General features: G+C 48.4%; 1 protein-coding gene across 1 annotated transcript; it reads right to left on the bottom strand.

The window, feature by feature from the left end:
- Window positions 1-1029: 1029 nt before the first annotated feature.
- On the bottom strand, window positions 1030-3166 carry LOC126574095 (transmembrane protease serine 9-like). Its single transcript, XM_050234065.1, has 2 exons — window positions 1555-3166; window positions 1030-1476 (listed from the first exon to the last, which is right to left on the bottom strand). The coding sequence occupies exons 1-2, from the start codon at window positions 3164-3166 to the stop codon at window positions 1031-1033; spliced, it is 2058 nt and encodes a 685-aa protein (XP_050090022.1). The 3' UTR covers window position 1030.
- Between the last annotated feature and the right edge of the window lie 20333 nt (window positions 3167-23499).

Below are 23499 nucleotides of genomic sequence, written 5' to 3'. Positions count from 1 at the left end.
ATACACTCTGAGGGTTGAGGCGGGTTAGCTGTCGATGCACGGACCAGCTCCCACAGAATCAACCACGAAACTGCGCACAACACATTGGCCCATACCGGTGCTGTGGGAAATAACAGATCTGCACGCTGCGGACGTCGAAAGCAAGACTGAAAAACGGTATGATCTAGACACGGCTACATCGTCCTGTCAACCAGGGAACAATTGAAGATGCTTCTGGTTCTTAGAATATGGGGCATGAATTCGTTAAAATGCGTGCATGTGCATGGAAGTAATGTTTTCATCCGGCTGGTATTTGTAAAGAAAAGAATTCATTGAATGTTGGTTTCAGGCTTTGTTGTGGGTGGGGCAAGCGATAACATTGTCATTCGTAGACGTCTATCTGCTGTGGCCTCTATCGAACGGACAAATGCTGTTTGCGTACTTGGTATGATATTTGCCGATTAAATACTTTAGGGCTGAACACGAATAAATTATTCCACAAGACCCTCAAGAGCCCTAAAGAGTTCAAGGATATGTTTACTGTTTAAGAGCTTTATTTTAGCTAAACCAGGCTAATGCAGTCTGCTGCAATTTGGCTACAAGATCTTTTGCAAGGATAGACTGCATTCAACAAAAATGTTTCAGATAAGTTATCCATAAGGTAATCGCTACCTATAGTACGTGCATGTTGCTCACTAACCATTCTCATTTCTGTTTTAAATGCAAAAATAACTTGATTGTGCAATAGATGATTCATCTCCATAGCTTGACTAGCGTCTTCGCGCCCAATCGAATTGAATCAAGGACAACCGAAAATCAGCTCGTAGCGATGATGCCGAGGATCCTACGATGTCTATAATAAAACCGAGAACATAATTAAACACGATTGATTCTTAAAAAACTTCAAGAAAGGACCAAAGGTGTTTTTTACAGTGACAAGCAGTCAAATAATATCCATACATGTTTATTGTGAGTAATGTCTTTCACAATCATAATTAGAGTCTTTTTCGAAAATAGCATTAGCTACGTATAGCTCTGCAGGTAGAGGCGACTATCCGAAAATCTTTTTAATGGTCGAGCTGGCCGCCCCATGCACATCCTTCACCAGATCGATCTTTGCCTGCATTACGTTCTTCACCGATGACACAATCGATCGCTCGTTACTTTCGTTGCTTCCCTCGCGCGATCCACTCTCTCCTGACCCATTGCGATGACGGTGGAGATGACGATGGTGGTGCCGGTGGTGATGCTTTCCCCGAGATTCCTTGGAATTACTGGAAGGTCCTTCCTCACGTCGGCCGGGCTGCTCGCGGTCGCCCATTTGCTCCATGATCCACGAGAGGTAGTGCATCACATCGGCGATCGCCACATACCCATGCGGATCGCACCGTTTCCGGTAAATGTTGATCTTGCTGATGACCCCGGTGACGGTCCAGGTTCCCGTTTCGTCCCGTTCGTAGAATCCTCCACCCTGATCACCGAGGCAAGCGTTTGTGCCTGGAGTGATAAGAAAGGAAGAACGTTAATGTTATGAATTTTGTTGTCAGAAAGAACACTTTCGAGGTTCGTACTTACCATTACCGTGACCGGCACACAGCATACCATTCGCTTGACGCTGCTCAAAGATGCGATACAGGATACACAAATTATTGTCCACGATGGGCATGCTGGTTGATTGCAAAGTAGGAGACACATCTCCTTCCGGGTCCGTCTGACCAAAGCCGGCAATGAAACCACTCCGATCACCGCCCTCCTCCCCAGACGATTCCCGGTCAACCGGAAGACAGATCGGTTGAATAAAATCATTGAACCGTACGTCCGTCTCAAGCCTTAAAAGGGCCATCGGACTGTCGTCACTCGTCTCGACCGCTAGAACGCGCACATCGCGCGCTGTTGTCGCTCCATCGAACAGCTGGTTCTGACCGAGCTGCACCACAAACGGACGCTTCCGGTGGTGCCAATCGCGTACGCAGCTCGCTGCCGTCAGAATGTACCCCTCGCTGATCAGCGTTCCACCGCAAACGTACTCCCGGGAGCGCTTCGACAGCGCAAAGACGCCGGCATGCCATGGCCACTCGCCCGACAAACTACGGACCCCGTTGACAATCAAGGGCTGTGCGGTGATCTTCCGTTTTCCACAGTTCCTTTCCGGCTGGGCAACGGCTTCGGCTGTCTTAGCCGGTGGCATCGTAAGCTTTTCACTCTTTGCCGGATCCGGACTGGGCCTCTGGCAGATGCTTCCGATCCACTCCCTGTAGTGGCGCACCTTCACGTAAGCTGCGTACTGCCGTGTGTCACAGATGTTTTCGTTCACATCGCGGAGTGCCGTGTAGGAGACGATCCCCTGCAGTTCCCAGAGACCCTGGTGGTAGGTTACGAGCCCACCACCCGAGTCTCCATTGCAGACGTTGCTCCCGTTGGCGTAACCACCGCAAAACATTCCGTCGTACATGTTTTTGGCGAACAGATCGGGATTACTGTTGAGACAGTGTACGTAGTTGACGATCGGTATCTCCGTCATACGCAACCAGCTGGACATCTCATCGACTTCGGTGTATCCCCAGCCCGGCACTTTGCCGATCGTCTGGTAGAAATTAGGCGGATCTTCCCGGGCCGTATCAAGGCAGACGGGCAGGACACGATCGGTGAAGCGAACTTGGCGCTCCAGTTCCAACAGAGCGAGGTCATGACGATAGCTATGTGTCCGGTAGTCGGGATGCACATGATTCCTCCTTACACCCACTCGTTCGCTGCAGCTAAGGTCCTGTGTTTCGGCGAGATCATGATAACCAAGGAGCAACTCAAACACCTCCGCACTCAGCGGATAGTCATTGTTTTCGTTGACCGTACAGTGAGCCACAGTTAGCACGAAACGATCGCTAATCAACGATCCACCACAGCTGTACAATGATCCCACCGATTCTTTATGATAGATAGCGACATGCCACGGAAACTCTCCCCGAATGGCCTCTGACGGGTGTTTTGGAAGGGCTGATGGTTGCAGGACTGGCAAACCGCAACGCACATCACTGGAGTAAGTTTTTGCACACTTGCCGGCAGCGGCGGCAGCACTCGGCTCGGATCGGTGAGCTTGTGATAAGTCTGCCCGGAATAGTAACAGTCCCACCGAAATAACCCACGGAAAGGCCGCCAGAATGCGCGAAACACTGTCGACCGAGCGGTCCATCCTTGGCGAGCGAACTGATAACTGGCGTTATTTTGGGGTTGTAGCCGAGCCCGTTCGTCGCCGAAAGATTATCTCGTTTGTCGTCTTGCCGAGGGCCCTTCGGGGGGAGACTTGCCATTCGGAATCGAATTGTTTACTTGCGTCAACAGACGCTTATGTTGTGCTGATTGTGATGAATGAATCGCAATTGACACTGTGGATGCTGGGGCATCTGGGGGCGCGTTGGCTGCTGGACAGATCCCGACGGTTTCGGTAAACAGAGTCAAAACTGGAGTGGATGAGATCAGAGGCACTCGGTGGCTCGTCTGTTCGTGGTTTTTGGGGTAGCGAATATGATTGAAGGACCACTTCAGTCTAATTGACATACTTCCTGGTGGGGTTTCGGTTCCGTTTGTTTGTTGATTACGCGCATAGGGCGTGCGAATGGTGAGGGCCTCATCGACGTGGTCCTTGTAAAAATATCAACTCTCTTGTGGGTAAAATTTCGCGAGCCAGCCATCAGTAGCAGGCAGATTGGCTGAGTTGAGAAGGATTTGTTTAGGTTGGCATGCGTTGCTTAGGTTGGTGCTGTTTGGGTTATCTTTAGTAAAGTGTATACCGGCTTCGGTTTTCCTGTTTCTTCGGAATCATCTTTAGGCTTCCGCAACTAATTTGATTCCCTAATTTGGAAAACGAAACAGCAATCTGTAATATGATGGTATAAATCATGCAATGTGTTACGTTAAAATGGGAACGTTAAATGGTTGCGTTAAATTGGGAATAATTTAAAACAGTTGAAACGTTGGCAACTAATGCAGTCCACGCCAAAAATTCCATGCCAGTCAGTTTGGAGCCAATTACAAAGCACCATAGGGGCACTAGACTTCTAAATCTGACGCATCGTGTCCTTGTGTTAGAAATGAATACAGTGAAAAAAAACCTCTGTTCATTCGTTTAGCGTGTAGTCTAGCCTTTATTTTTATCCTTTAGTGTTATTTCAAATTAATCTAGTGTTTAATTTCTAGATGTAATGTGGCTTTTATCTTACGGTGTTTTTATGCTGCGATCGTAACAAAAAGATCTGTAAACGCCCAAAAACTTCAACTCTAAACCAAAACTTTATGTGTACTAGCAGATATTACTGTTTGATATTTTTCTCCTGTGTTTTCAGGCACTATTTCAAGCAATTTCTTCAATTTGCTTGATAGATAGCTGTTTCCAGGATGCACCACGTCATGATTATCCTTTTAACCGTAATCAACCGTTGATGCTCCCCAATGCTGGTCACATTATTCAACTTTTTGATTACTTGTCTAGAAAATAATGGATGTCTCGAAGGACACGATTGGAGTTTGGTCATATTAACTTATATTTCCATTTGAGTAAGATCACTTTGATGCGTAAAACAATCGTCGTTAGTAGGATTGTCGAGCGATTTCCGATCATTGGCTTTTATTACATGTTTACATATTTACATGTTACAGTTCTTAAAACGACACGCTTCACGACATCCCAATATTTTCGCAAAATTATTACCCAGGCCGCTAATGAAAATGCCTGCCTGAATTCGCTTACCCGTTTAAGATTCCAATTTTATTATTTCCTTCATTTAGATCCACGTTGAATGCCTCACCCCGGCTGTACGGGAAATCAATAGAGCTTATCCATAGTCTGTTTCCGATTTACAATCACCGCACAGTTTTGATTTGCTGCATAAACATGCGTAAGCTATACGCACGCGCACATTCCAAGGATTGCTACCGATCACACCGGTACCCCCATTTATGTTCGCGTCCGCGGTCACCAAGGACACATAAATTCATCATTAATTTGAGACAATGTTCCGCCACCGACGCATGTGACGTGTTTTTTTCTTCTTTTCGATGGTGGGGCATATATCAAACTCACCTTCCAACCGTCAGCCACGGTTCGTAAGGTTATCACAACAAAATGGCGCTTCCTTTCGAAGCTACGGGGCCAGGTGTGTCGATGAACGCACGGCAGATTCCGGAAGCCGGTTCGTGTAGCTTCTCGAGCCGTAACCTTTTTTCGCTGTTGAAAGCTCTTGTTGCTCCGATGCCAACGGTTTCAATTGCCGTAACCTTGGCGCTACAATTAAGGTCGATCGGATCGGTTCCGATAACATTCGCCAAAAAACAACCGAGCACCGACCGGTGCATCCTTGCGGAACGCGATCACGCGCTTACCAAACGCGGGTTAAGCCGCGACGAAATCCATTTCCACGGAAGCCTTTCGATTTCGTGTGCTTCGGGACGTCACTCACTCATTCCCAGGGTCACTTGGGCTCGGTTGATTGAATAGTCGCCTTGCAGCAGCCAGGAAGCGCTTCTTCTCGAAGCGCTTTTTGGTTTGTTTGTGATTTTCCCCGGCGAAGAGCGATGCGCCAAGTGTTGCATAATGGGGAAAATAAATTTAGCAACAGCACTTGAGGGTAACTCCGGAGTTCGGCGATCGATTTATTCGTCGAAGAGTTATGGCATCCGCAATCTGCATAAATACGCCATTATTTTGGTTGTTGTTGCTCACCAGACAGTCATGTTTTTCTTGATCGATTGTCCGCGTAACCGTTTGTGGAAATTGCGCTCCCTACGATCCCTCTTTTCTCTCGATCTTTGCGTGGCCATTGCGATGATCTCATCGAGTGTTTGCTGAAAGATGCATGTGATGTACCTTGGTCAACGTATCAATAGATCTTTGCAGATGTCCTTAGCATCGAGCGGACCTTCTATGACCAAATTTTGTGCATAAACTCGCTTGGGACAAATGTACGTTGGAGAAACTCTTTAATTATTTCTGATTCGATTCAAGCTGACCCTTTCGCCGATTCCACTTCGTCTGTCTCGACGCACGGCCGCTCAGCGCTCGATGAGCTCGGCTGATGGCCACCGAAACGGTAACCGATGAAAGGAAAAGCCACCGAAATGGGCGAGAAAAATGGTTGCCGAAAATCGCCGTTTAACGGTGGATAGTGGCTTTTACTTTGATTGAAAATAATCGCCAACGCACCACCAACGAGCCGGACACGCTCACTCATGCTGACGCACCTCCCACCGTCGCCGATGCGGGTCGTGGAGGTTATGTTTCACTTTTACTTCAACCGCTCCGGCTCCGTGAAAATGAAAATCCGGCCCACTAGTGGAAGGATCGTGTGAAGCAGTAATGTGGTCGGCTTCGATCTCCTCCACGGTTCCCGATCTAGAGCGGCTCGAGTTTCAATCTCGATTCGATCTCACTCTGGGCGCACTCCGGTTGGGCTTTATCTAGTCGAGATCGAGAGAGGGGACGCAGCGAGGAGCTACGCGCCTATATCGCATTGTCACATCAACGCCGACCGAACGACTGATCGCGGAGACACAAAGTCCCAGGGGGTGCCACGCACCGATGCAGCAGGAGGTGGAGTGGTGAAGCTGGTGGAGAATCTCCCAAAAAATCATCCCAAAAAAACCCCCCGAAGAAAGCCACTGGAGAAGACTTTCAGTTCCCCTCATTGCTTTGCTTCGTTTGCAGCATTCGTTGACAGATCGGGCCCCGTCAGATTCGTGTCGGCTTTGAGGCTAGGTTGTGGTGGTTTTCTGGGACACACCGGAAAACACGTATCAACGGAGTGGACGGCAGAATGGAACCGGTGGAACCCGGGGCACCCGGGGTCGAGGTCATGGTTGCCCCGTAAGCTACCCCATCAGCAGGGCAGCGGAGTAAGTGGCGGTGTGGCTGCTGGGAAAGATAACTGTGCTTTTCAACCTTCTCGTCGAGGGATGACTCTGAACCGACTGATGCTGACCGAGAGATGGCCACGCGAGAGAAGGAGAGAAGAGCGAAAGCACTTGATTCGTTCCGTCGTTTGACACTGATGGTTTGAGGTCGCGCACTGATGGCGCGCACGATACCCGAATCCGGTAATCTGATCCGTACGAGGTGGCTGCGCTGAGCTGCCATCTGGTGACCCAGTTAAGTCCGATTTGGGGATGAGATTTAGTATACTAAACACATGATTGGCGTTGTTCTACGGCTAGCGGAATGTTTGCAATCTGTTTGGAGCGAATTGTTAAACGTTAAAGGTTGCATGGCCGCGGTAGCAACTTGACGTGAAGAACGGTCAAAAACAGGTTGAAATAAAGTTTCTATGGTGGACAGTTATGTTTAAGACGGAAGCAAATTTCTTTACCATCGAAGCTACTTTTATCAAGCTCGGTTTGCAATTCATATGGGTTTTTGTCTTGGTTGCTGTTACGTGTTTGAGAGTTGCAAAACAAAGTTGCTATTGTGGCCGCGCTTCTGAAATAAAGCTGCGCAACTCGATAAATGCAAGCCAGTTGTTATGCACCACCACGTAAGATAAGCGTCCTACACACGCCCAATACTATTGATTAATACTTGCATACAATTTTATTGACGTCAATTTATTCTGCGTGCGTAGACTACATTAAAGCAATCGTCAATGAAATTTAAGGGGGACTTCGGTATTTTCGGGCCAAAAAAGGCCCGTTTTTGACGATTTTTTGTGAGGTAACCATTCAATTTTATATTTTCAAATAAATGGCATATTAATCTACAACCTTTGAAGAATATTTGATATAGTTTTGAGCAACATTCATGTACAAACTGTTCCATGGCATCAAATTTTGGTAGGCGTGTCGACGAAAAGTTACTTTTTACGGTGTCCATCGTAGCGACATGACGGATCATCTGAAACATACAAATCGATATTCGTTAGAAAGGTTATAAGTTTATCTAGGTAACCCCGGAGAGTTTTTTGTTGATATTCTAATTTTTCGATTTTTGGCAGATTTTTGAAGTTCAAAAAGTGCAGGTTTTTCGATTCTGCCAAAAAAGAGCTTTACATAAATGTTGAAAAAAAAGTATAAACAATTTTAATGATCTCTCGACGGGGTTACCTGGCAAAAAGTGTGCAAATTATGTGTTAAAAATTTCAAATCGATCGGTCCAGTAGTTTTTACGGTACGATGGGGACCGACTTTGAAAACGTTGGTTTTGGAAAACGCTCTTTAAAGTAGCGGGCTGCATGGAGCCTTGTATGAAACGCGGATTTTCAAAAATCTTTATCTTTGTCAGTTTTTCCTCGATTGATTTTAGTTTAGATTTTTAGTTTCTAACACATTTGATCCGCTATTCAATCACTTAAAGTTCAATTGTAAACCACAACAAAAATTGGATTTTGCTAGAGCTGTAGACATTAGTTTTTTTACCGGTAACAATTTTTCAACAAATTGCATCAGCAGCATTAGGTGTGTGCATGTCACTTTACTTAGCAGTGTCAAAATACCATGTGGTTCCCAGGTGCTCGCCCTGCCACGACACAACTATAGCAACAGATCAACAACGTCACAACATGGTTCCCTATGCGGCATGCCCCTGCTGCTATCCCCTCTCCAGGACCACCAGTTGGGACTACATTCTCGCGCCGCTTGTCGGCCAGCGCAAGCGCATGACACCTCACTTTCCTGCCGCACCGCATAGCAAGAAGAGAAAGTCGCAAGTTGTGAGCGGGAGAACGCGCTGGGGTCTAGCACACCGCAGACTGGGCGCGATCCCGATGCGATTGTGCTGATAAATAGCTCGCCGGGATAGCCAGAGCCGACCGACCGACCGACCGATGGACCGGCTTCGTCGCGCACACCAGATGTAGGTCAGTTGATCAATCGAAAGGGGAATGGGAAGGAAAGGCAAAAAGCGAAGAAGCGAACTACGCCCAGCATCAACACCGGCTAGCCCGTGGCGTGCTAGTCATCGGGCGGTGCGATCTATCCGAACATCCAGCCACTCCAGCGGCTGGTATGCGTGCTGGATGAGACCGGGAGATGCGGTAATAGGGATGATTACGTTGGTAAAGAATGAGCCCGCCCCCGGAGGCTGAGAAGAGAAATCAAAATCAAGCACGAAGCCACCAAGACGAACCGTTCGCCCTTCGCGAAGATTGATCCCCTGGTGCCGTGGCGTGGAAGTGTCACAAGTAGTAAAAAAAATAAAATAAAGGCCAAAGCCCGACCAGGCCGAGAAGACAGGGAAAGGCTGATCGCAGAAAAGGAACTCGCGAACAGATGGAGCAAAAGTTGGCGCAAACGAGTTCCCCGGCCGAGGTTCGTCGCTTGCGTTGAAGTCTTTTGTTTCGTGCCACTTGCCATGGCATGCCAGGGAGCCCTGGCTTCGATGGACGGTAGGAGGTTGTGCTAAACAAGCGGGTTAGACCGCTACGACAGTCGCTGGTGACACTGTTCCGGGGATTTATTTATAACTAATTGCGCTTTAGATTGTTTCTTTCATCGGTGCGTCGCGAGTGGGGAATTTGTAGGTCAGTAGCCGGGGCTTACGCATGCACTTCACCTTCCGCGAATCGCGAGCGCGAGGGCGCGCGAAAACACCTGGCTCAAGGCGGCATTGTGGGACAGCGACAGGTCAGCATTGCCCTCCTCTCCCCGCTCGCAAACGGGTGAGTGCCGATGACAGATCGCGGTTGAAACTTTCGAATTCTCGATCGAATTCTGCTTCGTCGTTTGCGGTGCACACCTGCAGCACGATCGATTGGTTTGGGGGGGGATTTTTTTAAAGCGGTTCCTGTGTGTGCGCGTACGCGATGAATTGTAAATTTTGTGCTCCAGAAACGGGCCACCGGCTTGAGCAGCTTAACGGAGTGCACTCGATCGATGCAGTTTCGTGTGGCACGGCATTCACCTGGTGCGCTCGCTCACTGTACAGCCCCAGCGTCTAATCCGTGGGACGCTCTGGTTACTGCACGGGATGGACGTGCTGGCGGCCAGCGAGAACGGTACGGATTAGCTCTCTGACTCCGAACGCCAAACGCTGGAACAAGTGAACCGAACCGAACCGAACCGGAGCCAGTTGGTGGAATTTGATGATCGAACAGCAACAGCAGCAGCAGCAGCAGCTTCTCTCTTTCTCGTTCTTTTGTTTTGATAATCATCGACGGCTCATCGACAAAGGTAGCCGTCAGATCGCACCAAAGGGTATGATCGCGTATCGCCGGTTGCCCTTTCGGTGGCCAATCCGGGTAGGAACCGGCCCTTTTTTGCTGGCCCCATGATTCTCCGGCATCGCATTCACCTTCTGATCGTTCGAGCCTCTCACACGCTTCACGGAAGATTGCCATGGTAACTGCAGAGACAGGAGAGCGAGAGAGAGACTGGGAGAGAGAAAACAACAAGTGAAAAAAGTGGTAAAGCAGAAGGGGAGCTGGGGTTGGGGGGTATGTGTGACATTTGCCGAAAACTGCGGTCGCGCGAGCGCGCGCGCGCCATCACACCACCGGCACTGGCGGCGACCCCAAAAAGGCCAAGATACCTCTCGCTGCTCCGGATGGAAGCTGGGTACGGTGGCGACGGTGATCGTGCTCCAACTCGATCGCTCGCTCGCCCCACCTGCCTGCCTGCCTGCCTGCCTGATCACGGTTTCGGCTCCATCTCGGCACTTCTCTTTCTCCTCGTCCTCTTCGGCTTTGCTCGCTCTCTCTCTCCTGCTCTCTGCTGCTGCTGCTACAAGCGAGCGAGCGAACGAGCGACGATGTTTTGACAGCACGAGACCCATCGGGCATCTCTGCGCGATCGCGGCTCACGGGCGCCCCGTTTCCAGCCGGTCCGATCAGAAGCTTCGTTTGGCTCGTACGGGAAACGTGTTGTGCTTTCGGGTTGGTAGCGATCTCGCCTCTTCGCCGGTCCTGGCTGTGTTTACCTGGCCTCCAAGGCGGGCGGGGAGATTACGTTTACACGTTTAGACGAAAGTCAAAGCACAAGAACCGAGAATCGTCGCTTGGCGTTGTGTGTGTTGAGGGCAAGAAGCTTGAAGTCCACGGCCGGGATCAACGTAAATAGTGAGACGCTCCTTCTGGTACACCGGTGATCGATACTCGGCCAAGCGAACGGCTAGCATCGGGATGCTGTGGGAAGTGAATCATGTTAAAGGTCACCGTGCGAGCTGGTTTCTACAAACCTGTGTTGCTTTAAACACTACTCGATGATAAATCATGAGAAGTGTTTGCACCTGTGTAGTGTTGTGTGGTGCCGCCAGAAAGCTCGTAACCGAAATCGCACCAACACAAACAGAAGGCGATCGTGAAAGTCGCTATTAGGCCGGGCATCAAACGGTCTCATTGAGGTTATCAACTTTCATCTCCGTTCCGTGGTTCTTAGTAGCGCCTCTCTTCCACCTGACTGGTTTGTTGCGGTCTCGTTCCGTAGTAGTAGTGGTTGAGAGTAGACTTTTGGAGCCGCAGTAAGGAGTGCGTTCTGTTTTGTTATCGTTAAAGTTGAGATGCTGTGACGTCGGTGCTGCTGATGGATCTTAGGTTTTTTGGGGGTCGTACTGAGTGTGGACCGTGAAGGCGTTAAGTTGTTGTAACCGTCTGTTTCCGAGTGAATTTGTAGCGTTTTCCGGTGTTTAATGGTGTATTTACAGCTCTGGCTTCATTCTCAATTCCGTTTTATCATCTCCAGGATATCGTGGCAAAGTGTTCTTGAAAAAAAAGCGTTGTGATCACAAAGGAAATTCGAGATAAAAAGTTCGCAAATTACAAGCAAGTGTTTTTTTTTTCGTTCTGCGTGGCGGCTACGTGCTGCGACCGTAGCGGTCACCAGTTCGCCGTTTGATTGAAAGTTTATCAATTTCCCTCGGTTGGTTTTACGGTGATCCGTGCGCGAAAGTGACCCGTGGCGTTTCCGTGCGCGAGAAAAGTCAATTGAAATTTGAATATTGCATCCTCAAGACGGTGTCGGCCGGGGTTTGTGTGTGTTTTGGTTTGGCGAAATGCGATCGTGCAGCGTGCAGTGATCGAAGCCGCAGTCGTGGTTTTGCCTGGTGATCGTGGTCTAGACTATCGGTTTCGCTATCGATCGATCGTTTCGGCAGAGTGAAAGGTGAGTTTGCGAAGGAGGAGAAGGCCACCGAGTTGAGGTTGCATAACGTGGCAGTAAGATTTAAAGGAAAATTGCAACCTTTAAGCTACCTGGCAGTATGATACTTTATACACTGCGATGATATCCAGACGATGACATCTCTTCAACCTGTCCAGCATCACCAGTGGTTCTGGCTTCAAAAAACATTGCCACGTACTACGCCGCTGCCTTGGCCATTGCTACAGAAGTACAGCAGCCACTCTCCAAGCAATCCGTCCGTGTTGATCACTTCCGAGAACCGAGGCTTGTGCGACCTTCTTTCAGCGCCTTCTCGCACCAGAACGATTACCGGGGGAGAAACTGGCACGAGAAAGAGAGAGAGAGAGAAAAGTCACACCCTGATGGGACATCTTTCACTCGAGGCTCAAACAAACAAACAGTAGAACAACGACCTCGATGGAAATGACGACCACGACCGCGAAGACGACGATGGCAGCGTGGCTGCGTTTCCGTTTGCCTTTTCCGTGAGGCCGGTGCTTTCACCGCGCCTGGGACTGGCAGCATCCCACTGTGGCCACCGTGGCTATCATGCGTCGCTTACTAACTTGGCCTCGATGTCACTGGTATGGCGATGTGATGGTGTGGTTCAGTTGGAGCGTTTTTGAGCTGGAAGTTTCTTGCCCTATTCATGTCCACGGTTCATCGGTCATCGTCACGCGAGAGATTCGCTGAGAACGCGCTGACCTCAGGATTGCTTCATTATGTCAACGCTATAACGCTGTCCTGTCGTCGTAGACCTCTGTGTTTTTTTAATGCTAGCTGAGCGTTTTTATGTTCTAGAAGTGATGTCAGACTCGAGTGTGATTGCGTAGAGCTTTGCAGTTTAATCGTTATTCCGTTAGCTCGTAACAAGATGTCGTACCATAAGTCATTCTATCTGAGCTTTACTGAAATGTCTCAGTTTTTCAAGGCACACAGCTTCAAAATTCATGACAGAGGCTTAGCACATAGAGTACCTTGTGGTATAGAGATTAAACAAACGAAACATGAAACTGAAAAAACCAGTTGCTCAAGGTAATCCTCAAGATGTCATCTACAGTCAGTCATTTGCATTAGCAAATTCGAGTACCGAAGCACAGCATCATCGGCATCGGGCCACTCTGGCGTCATACCTGGGGGTGCGCTGGGAACCTGGCGGTGACTCATCATCACCTGCTCTGCCGGGACGTGGCGTGCGGTGCACGGCATTCAACGAGATGTTGTGTTGATGTACTCGGCCGCCATATTGGAAGAATGTTAATTTCATCCACTGTACTTGTGGTGGCGCCTCCATCCGCCTTGACCACCAGACTCAGGTTGCACACCACGGAACACACTCGGCTGTGGTCCTGTGCTCCATTCGCATCACGCAATCACGTCATTTTGCAGGCAGGCAGGCAGACAGGTAGCCTGGGTTACCTCACCCATCGTGTCAGCTCACTGTTTGCCCTCCATTCTGAACGAAAGCCGATACTCACGCTCGGAAAAGGAAAGAGAAGCTCAAGCTCCTGTGCCGTACAGCACTACTCCAAGTGACTTTTGCGCGTACGAACGATGATCGAATTACAATTGTGTTCTACCAAGGGTCTTGGATCACGGATCACGGATTAGCGGGACAAACAAGCGTTTGTTACGGGAGCGCCGCAATCTTTCGAGGTCCACCAGCAGGGCTATCCCTCGGATCATACGAAAATGCAAAAATGGTTACCCCAAATTCAACGATCCGCGCGCGAACAACGTGTCAACCGGTGTGAACCGTTTGCTTGTTTTTTTCTTTCTTTTTCGTTCCGTGCCCAATCGTGACCGGGGTGCTGAATCATGCTCGATGTGATGTCAGACTCACAGCCCTCCCCTCCTCGTGAAGCACGTTCTTGCGGAGGTCGCCCGACTCCAGGTTGTGGTTGTGGTTTGGATTAACATTCAAATGGTGTTGTGAAACGTGTGCTCGTCGAGTGCTCAGGGAAGTGGAGTGCAATGTGCATTGAGTTGCAGCGTCGATTGACAGCTGCCAGCAGATCCCCTGCCCCGCTTGTTCTTTTGGAGCCAAAAATCTTAATTCGATTGACAGTACACGGTTCCATCGATTGGCCATCGTTTGCGGTACCACCTCCGAGTCCGCTGTGTTTAACAAATGGATTTAATTTGTCGAAATTAGCCCTCAATCCCAGGCCCGATTGATGCAGTACATCATCGTCACTGCTTCACTATTTCAAAATGCGGCATTTAAAAATGCAATTGCTCTAGGAGCTCAAAAGGGCCCGGCGAGGGAATCATCTGTCGTTCTGTCTAAGATCGATGTTGCTGCTCTCCTCCCTAACGAGGCGAGCGAGCATTACTGTATAAATAAGCAATTCCGAAAGCAACGGTAAACTGGTTAAATATTTAACCATTTGGTCTCTTCTTCTCGCCTCGCTTTACGGTTCTTAAGCTTCTCCTCTCCTTACACTGGAGTATCTTCGGTTAGTTTGAGGTGGTTCGGAATGGTGAGAAAACCCCGAGTTGGGGAGGAAGAGATCACTCATAAGCGGACTGTTCCATGCCAACGACCGTCGGATTTAGTTGGAGGAAAAAAAAAGACCATCCCAGAAGCGCGATGCGCAGCGATGCATGTCTCAATGTTGGATTCAATTTCATCCCTGCCAGTGTCTGAGGTTTCCGCCCTGAAGTTCGCTTTGCAGCAGCAGCAGCAGCAGCAGTACGTTCCGGTGCTGCCAAGAGACAAGGTTTGAGTGATCACCAGAGTCCGGACGTTTGTTGTGTAATACGGCAGTCGACTTTAGCGTCTTGTCATATTTCCTGCACCACACAAAGTACGGAACAACCCCTCGTAGAGGCCGTAAGCTAACCCTTATTGGGGATCGGCTGTTATCCAGTTATCCCTCCCTCCCTCGACCGTTTCGCTCAAATGAAGAAGGCGAAATTGGTGGAACTAGGAAATATGGTCCGGTTTCGCCCGCCACGGGGAATCCAAACAGGTATCATTCACCGGCACACACTCATGAAGGCCCGGGTGTTGGATGTGATGACTCCACGATTGTCTGCTCCATAGGGCACCGGAGCGCTCGCAATCTCGCTGGCCAGTAGCGCCAAGTAGCCAACAAATCAACGACGTGGACGTGGACGTGGACGTGGAGAAAGCCCATTAGTTGCGGGGTTGTAAGTCAGGTATTGGAAGGGCTGTCTTGGTCCGGAAGTAAATGTGGGGCCCCAGTCAGGTTAGCGTGCTCTCATCGGACCAAGTAGTTCCAGTTTATGACGCTCCATTATCCGATCCGGTTGAATGGGCCTCCGGTTGGGCTCTGGGATGATCTCGCGTGGGGGTAGAGACACTCTCCCAGCTGGTGGCCACATAGTTTCTTCCGATGTTAGTCCCTAAACAATCCGCTAATTGGAATTCTTCTTCAAATTCTCGGCCAACATCTGGACCACTGTTCGCAGTTCGTCGATATCGTCGTCGCCAGCGCCTGTTAAGACTCCTGGGGGCCGCTGACACGATTGCAGCGCCGTATGGGTTGACCTCATTTTCCTTTCCCTTTTCGCCGCGATTTTCCGTCCGCACCAACGGCCGTCGGCGAGAGTCACGAAGATCTACACCTGATCTACACGCTCAGGCGCTGACCAACAACCGGCTTGACCGAGCGACAGCGACAGCAAAACCTGTTCTAGAGAGGAGATGGAAGTACGAAAATCTCGCGAGCGCTCCATGAGGCCATGAGGGTCTTGAGGGTGCTCTGTGCTTCTTCTTCCCCGTCACCAACCGGGTCTTCTCCACCGGGCGATGGAATCGTGAGGCGCGATACGCCAGCGCCATATTTGGCACACGGACTTTCTAGTTTGTGGTGCACTGTTACCCAGCGAGGTTTCGGTTTGCCCGGTGGAGAACATGATCCCCGGCTCGGACTGGTTGCCTTCCCTGTAGCAGCAGCGAAGTGAGCTTTGCACGGGTTTCTGGTGCGCTGTGGCTGGGTCCCGATTTGTTGTGCCCCGTGTGCATTACATTTTCATTCATAGATCAGTGGTTTACGAGGAGTAGCAGTAGGAGTTGTGTATTGCATATCATCATTTGGTTGTTTGTGGACGAGGATATCAACATATCATACGATGCCAGAAATGTGTGTTCGAGCTTTTGCGGTTTCTTCACTTTCTATTGTATATTTGGAATCGTCTATTGCTAGTAATATGTTTATGAATTATGTGGCAGATAATTTTTGCTGTTTCATACATTTCCTATAAGTAAGTTTCTTATTAGGTGAGACAAATAGTTTTAATTTGAATTAATCCTCTTAATCAAGTGATTGAAAGCACTCCAGTTAAATTTATGAATCAATGTCGATTGAATCGTTCCATCTTCATTTGATTTTTAAATACATCTGGAAGGTTTAAATTCACCTTACATACGAGGTCATCGTATGATATTCTCATCAACTGAAATAGTTCAAGTGTTGAGCACAGCGCCACAACGTGATCGTCATATAACGTGTACAATTCCGCCTTAGTTCAACTTTTTCATTACGCCAATAAATCTGTATTCTCCAATTTTATGACCAAATAATATTTGTCGAACTACTTTTGCTTCTTCAAATAAATTGCACAAGTCAAAAATATATCTTATTCTTTTGCATAGTGAATGCTAAAAGTTAAAAACTGGAACTGAATATGATCCTCACATTTAATTTTAATCTTATGCCTTTTTTAATTAACCTGCTAATCATGTATTGATACCTTGACTTCTCGTGATAAGCGAGTGCCCTAGTTACAGCAACAACTTCTGATGAGCAAAACTTATACCAGCAGCTACAGCTACACGACTACAAATGCATCCAAAAGTCTCATATTATCTCCAGCAAGATCTTCGACGCTGGTATGACGGTACCCCGACGGTTCTGCTCATCAAAAAACCGCCACCACAAAGGCCCTACCCGAATGGAGGACATTCTTGGTTCCCAGACGCACCCCGACGCGTTCTGTCATTACTGCGCGAATTTTCGCATCACAAAACTGTGGTGCGTGTCGGGCTGGAGTTGAGGCACCACCACGGAGGCACCGCAAAGCTGCAGGGCACCACACAACACACGGGTCAGCGTGGCAGAAAAGCGAAGCCCAGCGCTGGTCTGCCAAATACACGCAAGCAAAACGGTGGAAGGTATTCCCTTTGCTGTTGCACCGTCAAGAAGCACCGAGCAAACTGGCGAAAATACATAATGTGGCTCATTATATGCAAATCGCTGTTGCGAAGCTGGCGAGCCGGCCAGAATCTTGAGCTCTTTGTGTAACCCTATACTTTTGGCGTCATGTTTTCGTTTCCGTTTTCGGGATGTCGATCGCAAAGTTATGAGAGAGCTGATGCAACGCTTTTCCCGTTCTTATCATTATGATTGGAAGGTGAACTCATAATTGTGCCGGGTTCGTTCATGGGCTCGTGACGATAAATTATGAAAAGGGCTGAAGAGAGATGGGAGGAAAATTGCCAATCAAGTGTGCGATCATGGTCCCGATCGATGACGAGTCGATGGGAAAGAAAAAGAGGGGGAAGAAAATACAAAATGGAAGCTTGCAACTCGGCAGCTTCTCACGAAACTATATTCTTGAGCAGGCCTGCTGTTTCGGACGTAAGATCTCATTCCCTGTTTCACCTCAAGTGCCTTGTGCGTAACCAGCGTGCGTCTGATGAATAGCAGAGCCCACCCCACCCAAAGCTCTGTAACCGCGGAATGTAAACATCATCCAGCAAGCAACTGTTGTGTGGTTAAGCGGATGGCCGGACAAAACGACTGTTTACTCAAGAAGCATCTCTCCAGCATTGGCAACATTGTACTGGCAGGGGCGATTGTGGTTCGATCCAGCCGTTTATTTATTGTCGATCGATTACCGTTTTGCCATTTCATAAATCCCCTTGTTGCCGCCGCCGCCCTTTGCTCCTCGCATGACCACAATTGTTGGAGCGACGCAGCATACTTTGTTGCTTTGCTCCAGTCCCAGGACCATTGTAGTGGAGGTAGCCACGCCACGGTGCCACATCCAATAGATAAACTCGGTTACAATAGCAAAACGTTGGCTGCGGCTTTCTTCTCCAGCGTTCAGTGCTCCAGTCCATGATGGCGTGGTCGGTGGGCGCACACTCACCCGGCGAACCAATGTTACGCCTCGTTTGGACGTCGTCGCTGATGTAAGCGCTGTAATTGATTATTTGTGGTCGTCCCCTAATCTAATCCTTTTCCTGTTTTGATGGTGAATCTGTTGTTGAGGTGGCTGGCTTTTGGATGGCAGAGCCATGATGTAACTCGGCGAGCAGAGCAGCATCGTTGCTTGTTAATGTCGATCATCTGCTTGAGGCTTTTTTTTGCTTTACTTTTTTAATTTATTGACAGGGCTTTCCTCGTGAATTAAGCACTTATGTACAGTGAGTAATTACTTACTATCTTAACAGTCAGGTGCTACGATCGATGAGTTCTAGTTAGATGAATATTATTAATCTCGCCATAGAGCGCATTTTTCATCCAGGTCATCTGATTTTAATATCAATCAGAAATCACAACTAGAACTAAAATCAGAATTTATATCAGTACTGCAGCTTTATCTTAAGCTAAATTTCCTGTTATCCATCTTTACAAATTTCTGAAGTAGTTTTTTAAGTCTTACTAATAGTAACTGGCATTCTATCTCAAACTTTTGATTCTATGGATCTTCTATTAGTACATCAATAGTTTGTCGAGTATGTTTGTACGTGCTTCATCCGTATTGAATGATGCTCTGTATCATCAGCCAACGCTAGGAACTGAGTTGACTTAAACACGCAACTAAAAACATCCAAAGGACATGTAACGTTGGTCAAGAACATTCCTTCTAGTCTGATCAGATTCAACCGTGCCTCAAGGGTTTTATTGCGTTACACTACCTTGCCTATACTACAGAGTCTCAATTAATATCAATAAAAAAAAGAATTTCTGCGAATTTGCATTTAAATAAGGTTTCAGTCATATCCCTATACCCAATAGAGACCAGAGTATGTTACATCGAGAAACCATGATCACAAGCAGCGCACCACCCAGGAAAACATCGATGACACGGTTGGAAAGCATTTTTCCCCTCCAGCGCCACCATCACCAGCTCTTGAGCACATGAGTTATGATGACAGCGGCCTCGATTTAATTTCACCTCAGGCCGTTAATCCAGTCGGCGCGACCTTAGAGTAACATGCGTAGCCGGGCTTTTGGGTGCCACTTCCTTCTTACCGACCACTGAAGAGCGCGATCTTGCTTCACTACAAAAGCAGATGAAGAGCCCGCACTCTACCACCAACTTCCTTCACCCATTCCGTCAAGGTTATTGTAGGTCAAACAAACGGATGTAAGTGATGAGGGGGAGGCCGAGAGAAATGAATCGTTTAAACATGGGTCTTAATTAAAAAGCGAGCTTCTTTCACTTGTCTTGACTCGCTCGCGATTACTTGCGACAACCAACCGAGCGAACGAACGAACGAACGAACGAACGAACGAATGAACGAAAGGCAGGTTGTTCGCTGATGGGGTGGCGTAAGGGGTGGGTCGATGTGCAAACATGTGTACCATTAGCCCTCAGGTCTGGGGTGCGACGGTCTGGAGGCTGGAAAAAGGTGAAGGCGTATCAGCATCGCAACAGCAGCAGCCAGTCATTAGAGCCAAGAGGACAAAACCCATCCACGGGGCCCTGCAGCAGCACGTGAACATTGTTAGGCGGTTGGTGGGTGGCTGGGTGGGTACAAGTGGGGTTGGGCGCCATGCAAGTGAAATCTTAAATTTAGTTTCACTTTATCACGTCACATCAAGAAATTTGAATAGACCTCAGGAGGAAGGGGGCATCAAGTGCGCCGCGTCGTAAGTCGTTCGCTCCCTTGTTTGATGCCGATTACGCCGTGCTGCCTTTATCTCTGTATACACCCCCCCCCCCCCCCCCCCCCCTGTGGCATGCATGCGCATATGTGACGTTCACTTTTGGCGCCCCGGAGATATCCGGTTCCACAAACGAGCGGTGGCCGTTCCGTGGCAGCTTCCATTCCAACGTCATCCTCCGGTGATGTTGTTACTTTCTTTCTTGGGGAGCACGGTTCGGTTCCGCGCAAAATGTCACCCACAGATGGAGACAGTTACGGTAACTCGATGCTCCTGTCTCGCATCGAAGCAAGAAAGCTGTCAAAAGATGGAGTATCACTATTCCTGTCGCCTGAGGGGGACAAGGGAATGGATTATGGTCGTTCCCGGGGCTCCATTTGTGTCATTGTTAATGGCTAATTAGATGTAGATCCTGCAGTACGGTCTCGCTGTGCCGCGGCTGTCACCTTTTCTAGTCAGCAGATTGGCAGCCGCTTTGATAATTATGTTAAGGCGGCCCCCGCTCCTGGGTGATACCGTAATGGAAGAACAGCTGCGCGTCTTCTCGTAACCGCGCGATCAAAAGTGCGAGAGGGTAAGATATTATTACCTGGCGAGTGATCAATCATGCTGGCGCGCGGTGGAGGGATTGTGTGGAGGCGCCATTGCAGCACTGGCGGCACACTTCAAACCGAGCGAGTGAGTGTGGTGCGAGCGCTTTTATGGTGATTTAGTAGCACCCCGATGGATCGCGGCTTTAGGTTTCAGTTGGCGCAATTGACATGTCCGTTCGGTTCATCCATCATTTGCTAAACGCTCTGCGACGGGCTGTGACGGTGCGACGCAACTATTGATCGCACTATTGATGATTTAATTGGTTTAATGATGACCAAGGAGTGTAAGTTGAGAGTTATGTGTAATGATACACTAAAATGTTGTTGATTGCTGAACGTTTTATAGTTGATCTTCCTCCTTGTTCAGCGTCCAGACTAGCACATTATGTGATGAATGGATATGTGTGGAAATAACTCGTATCTGCTCCGCATTATCCGTCTAATAGAGAGTTTATACCTGATCTTACTCTTTTTGAGCTGCTTTTGTGGCAGTAAAATAACATACTTTATGCATAAAACGACGTGGATGGTGAAAAAAAAAATGACCGCATTTCCATTTGTCTCTGGAGATCACATTCAGGAATTCCAGATAATATGACAGTCACCGACGTCGCAAAATCTGCTCCAAATAATCTACTTGGCTGGCCACAAGGCTAGTGTAGCGCCTCACAATACCACACAACGAGTAGCGACACACTTGGCTCGTCAATGAAACAAAAAACGTCACATTACATCTGTTGCTCTGGTGTCGCGAAAATGGTCAACCATTCGGAAACACATTAGTGACTCGCTCGCTCGGCAGTGCATTGTACTGACTGACACGCCGTCTCTTTGCGCTCCATTTATGGTACGACACGAGCGACGAGGACTGTATTGTTTCTCACTTTGGTCTCTCTCACACAGTGCACCTCAGCCCATGGATCATTACCTATGCTTCAATACAGCATCACCTCCCTCCCCGATCTCCTGCTGTCCTCCTAAACCCATTTCGCTTTACGCACGCTCTATGTAATATGTTGCTGGTACCCAGGTTTGGTAGAACGGGGAAGAAAGGGAGGACAGAAAAAATGAGACCACCGACACGATCGTGTCACCTTGATGGTGGTTCAAGAAATGATTTTGCCAACGCAGAGTGACCGTTGGTCTGTACACGCGTAGAGCAGCGAGGCTCCAGCGAGCTGGCTCTGGTGGCACTGCAGCCCACGGTTTTGGCATCTGGTGGAGGAACTTTGTGTGTCAAGGTAAGTGCGTGGCACTAGCCCGCTGCATGCGGGAGCCTGCTGCACCAGTTTGACGAAGTTGGCGCGATATGTTCTTCCATGGTCGTTGCGGTAAAGATTTTTGTTCTGAACGGCAACGGGGTTGCGTTCTTCTGTTCGGACGCCAAGCATGCAAAGAGGTTGTAAAAGTAGTCGAGTCGAGGTGGTTTCAAGGGCGCAGTGAGAGTTGCGCTATATATCCGGCTGGGTGTCTGAAATGGGCGGACTGTCTAGACTCTAGGAGTCGTTTAAGCAAAGAACGATTGGATAGGAAGTGGAGAGGGGTAAATTACTGCTCTGCTCTAGTCTTAAGAGCACATCATTTACAGAATTTTAATAAGATGGAGATGCAAGCACAAAATCCAAATCAAAAATATTGAAGAACAAAAATACTATTTCATCCATTCTTTCTTTATTGTAAACGACGAAGAAAACACAATCCCTCACCTTCAGTGAGCGTTGTTCGGTTTCAAGCGCATTGCATCACTTTTGAGATAGATTTGGCAACCATCTTTAAATGATAATTTTTTTTAATGATCCATTTAGTTTCAAAGAAAGGAATGAATTTGATAAAAATATCGAACGATGTCAATCATAGCACTACTTAGCTATGTTGCTATGTTGTCATCATTTGATATTTGATTTACCTGGATCACTTGAAACAACTTACTCTAGGATTTGCGAGCTATACTAGAAAATTAAAAACTATACTCGCAGAAAATGAGTTTGGTAATTTTAAAGATATGGTTGAAACTATTATGCAAATCTCTGGACGATGTGTTCTTAAAGTCTACCAAGAAAACGTTAAAATCGTATCTGAGACACGCCACTAATTCGCGATCGAGAGGAGAATTTTCCGAAGCATAACAGGTTCTGTGTATGAGAAGGTTTGAACTCGTTACATATTCTTAGGTTGCAATCATTTTGTCTGGTAAAAGTGCTCCGAAAAGTACATACCGAGTGATACACGATTTAGTTTCATAATCATCAGTGTTACGATTTTGCACATGAGACAGATAGGCATCGATGATCAGCACAATGGCAACAAGTATCTGGTATTTCCAGCCCCACACCAACCCCGAAAAATGTATGTCAATCGCTTCGGAACAATCAGACCGAAGTGCCGATCCCTCGACCGATCCCTCACGCCTGCTGAAGATCATCTTGGCGTGCGTGTTAAGCCGGTAGCGTGCTTAAGACTCGTTCTTCTTCCGCCCGATCGGTTGCGTGCATTGCTTCAACCCTAAGCACCGGCTTCTGAACCGCTCTACGTTGGGGATCAGTTCCATCGAGCATCGAGCCCCGCTTAACGGTATCGCCCGTCAACGAGCGTACCATTTGGGACTCATGATTTGAGCATAGGTGCGCCCCATCACTCGAGATGCCACTCGACACCAGTTACCACCTTCATTCGACTTCGTTCCGCATGCACCAGCGCGGGGCGCAGCAGGTGTCTAGCGTTGGGATAAAACGATTCTTTCGATTCCATTCGAGAGATGCAAGAAGATGAAGTCACCCAATCCCACACAGCCACATTAACGGTCCAGCAGCAGGTGCCATATTGAGCGCTGATCACGGATGATGATGCCCCGATTAGTAGTAGGACCGTTTGTGGGCTTGTGGCGCTAATTGTGCGCGCGCAGGTTCGGTTTTCAATGAGCCCATCTCAAGCGGTCACTGGCATCCGTGGGATACGTGGGGATTACACTT

This window comes from Anopheles aquasalis, chromosome 3 (genome assembly GCF_943734665.1).
Source record: "Anopheles aquasalis chromosome 3, idAnoAquaMG_Q_19, whole genome shotgun sequence".
Lineage (NCBI taxonomy): Eukaryota > Metazoa > Arthropoda > Insecta > Diptera > Culicidae > Anopheles > Anopheles aquasalis.
This window is presented reverse-complemented; position numbering and strand designations above follow the sequence as displayed.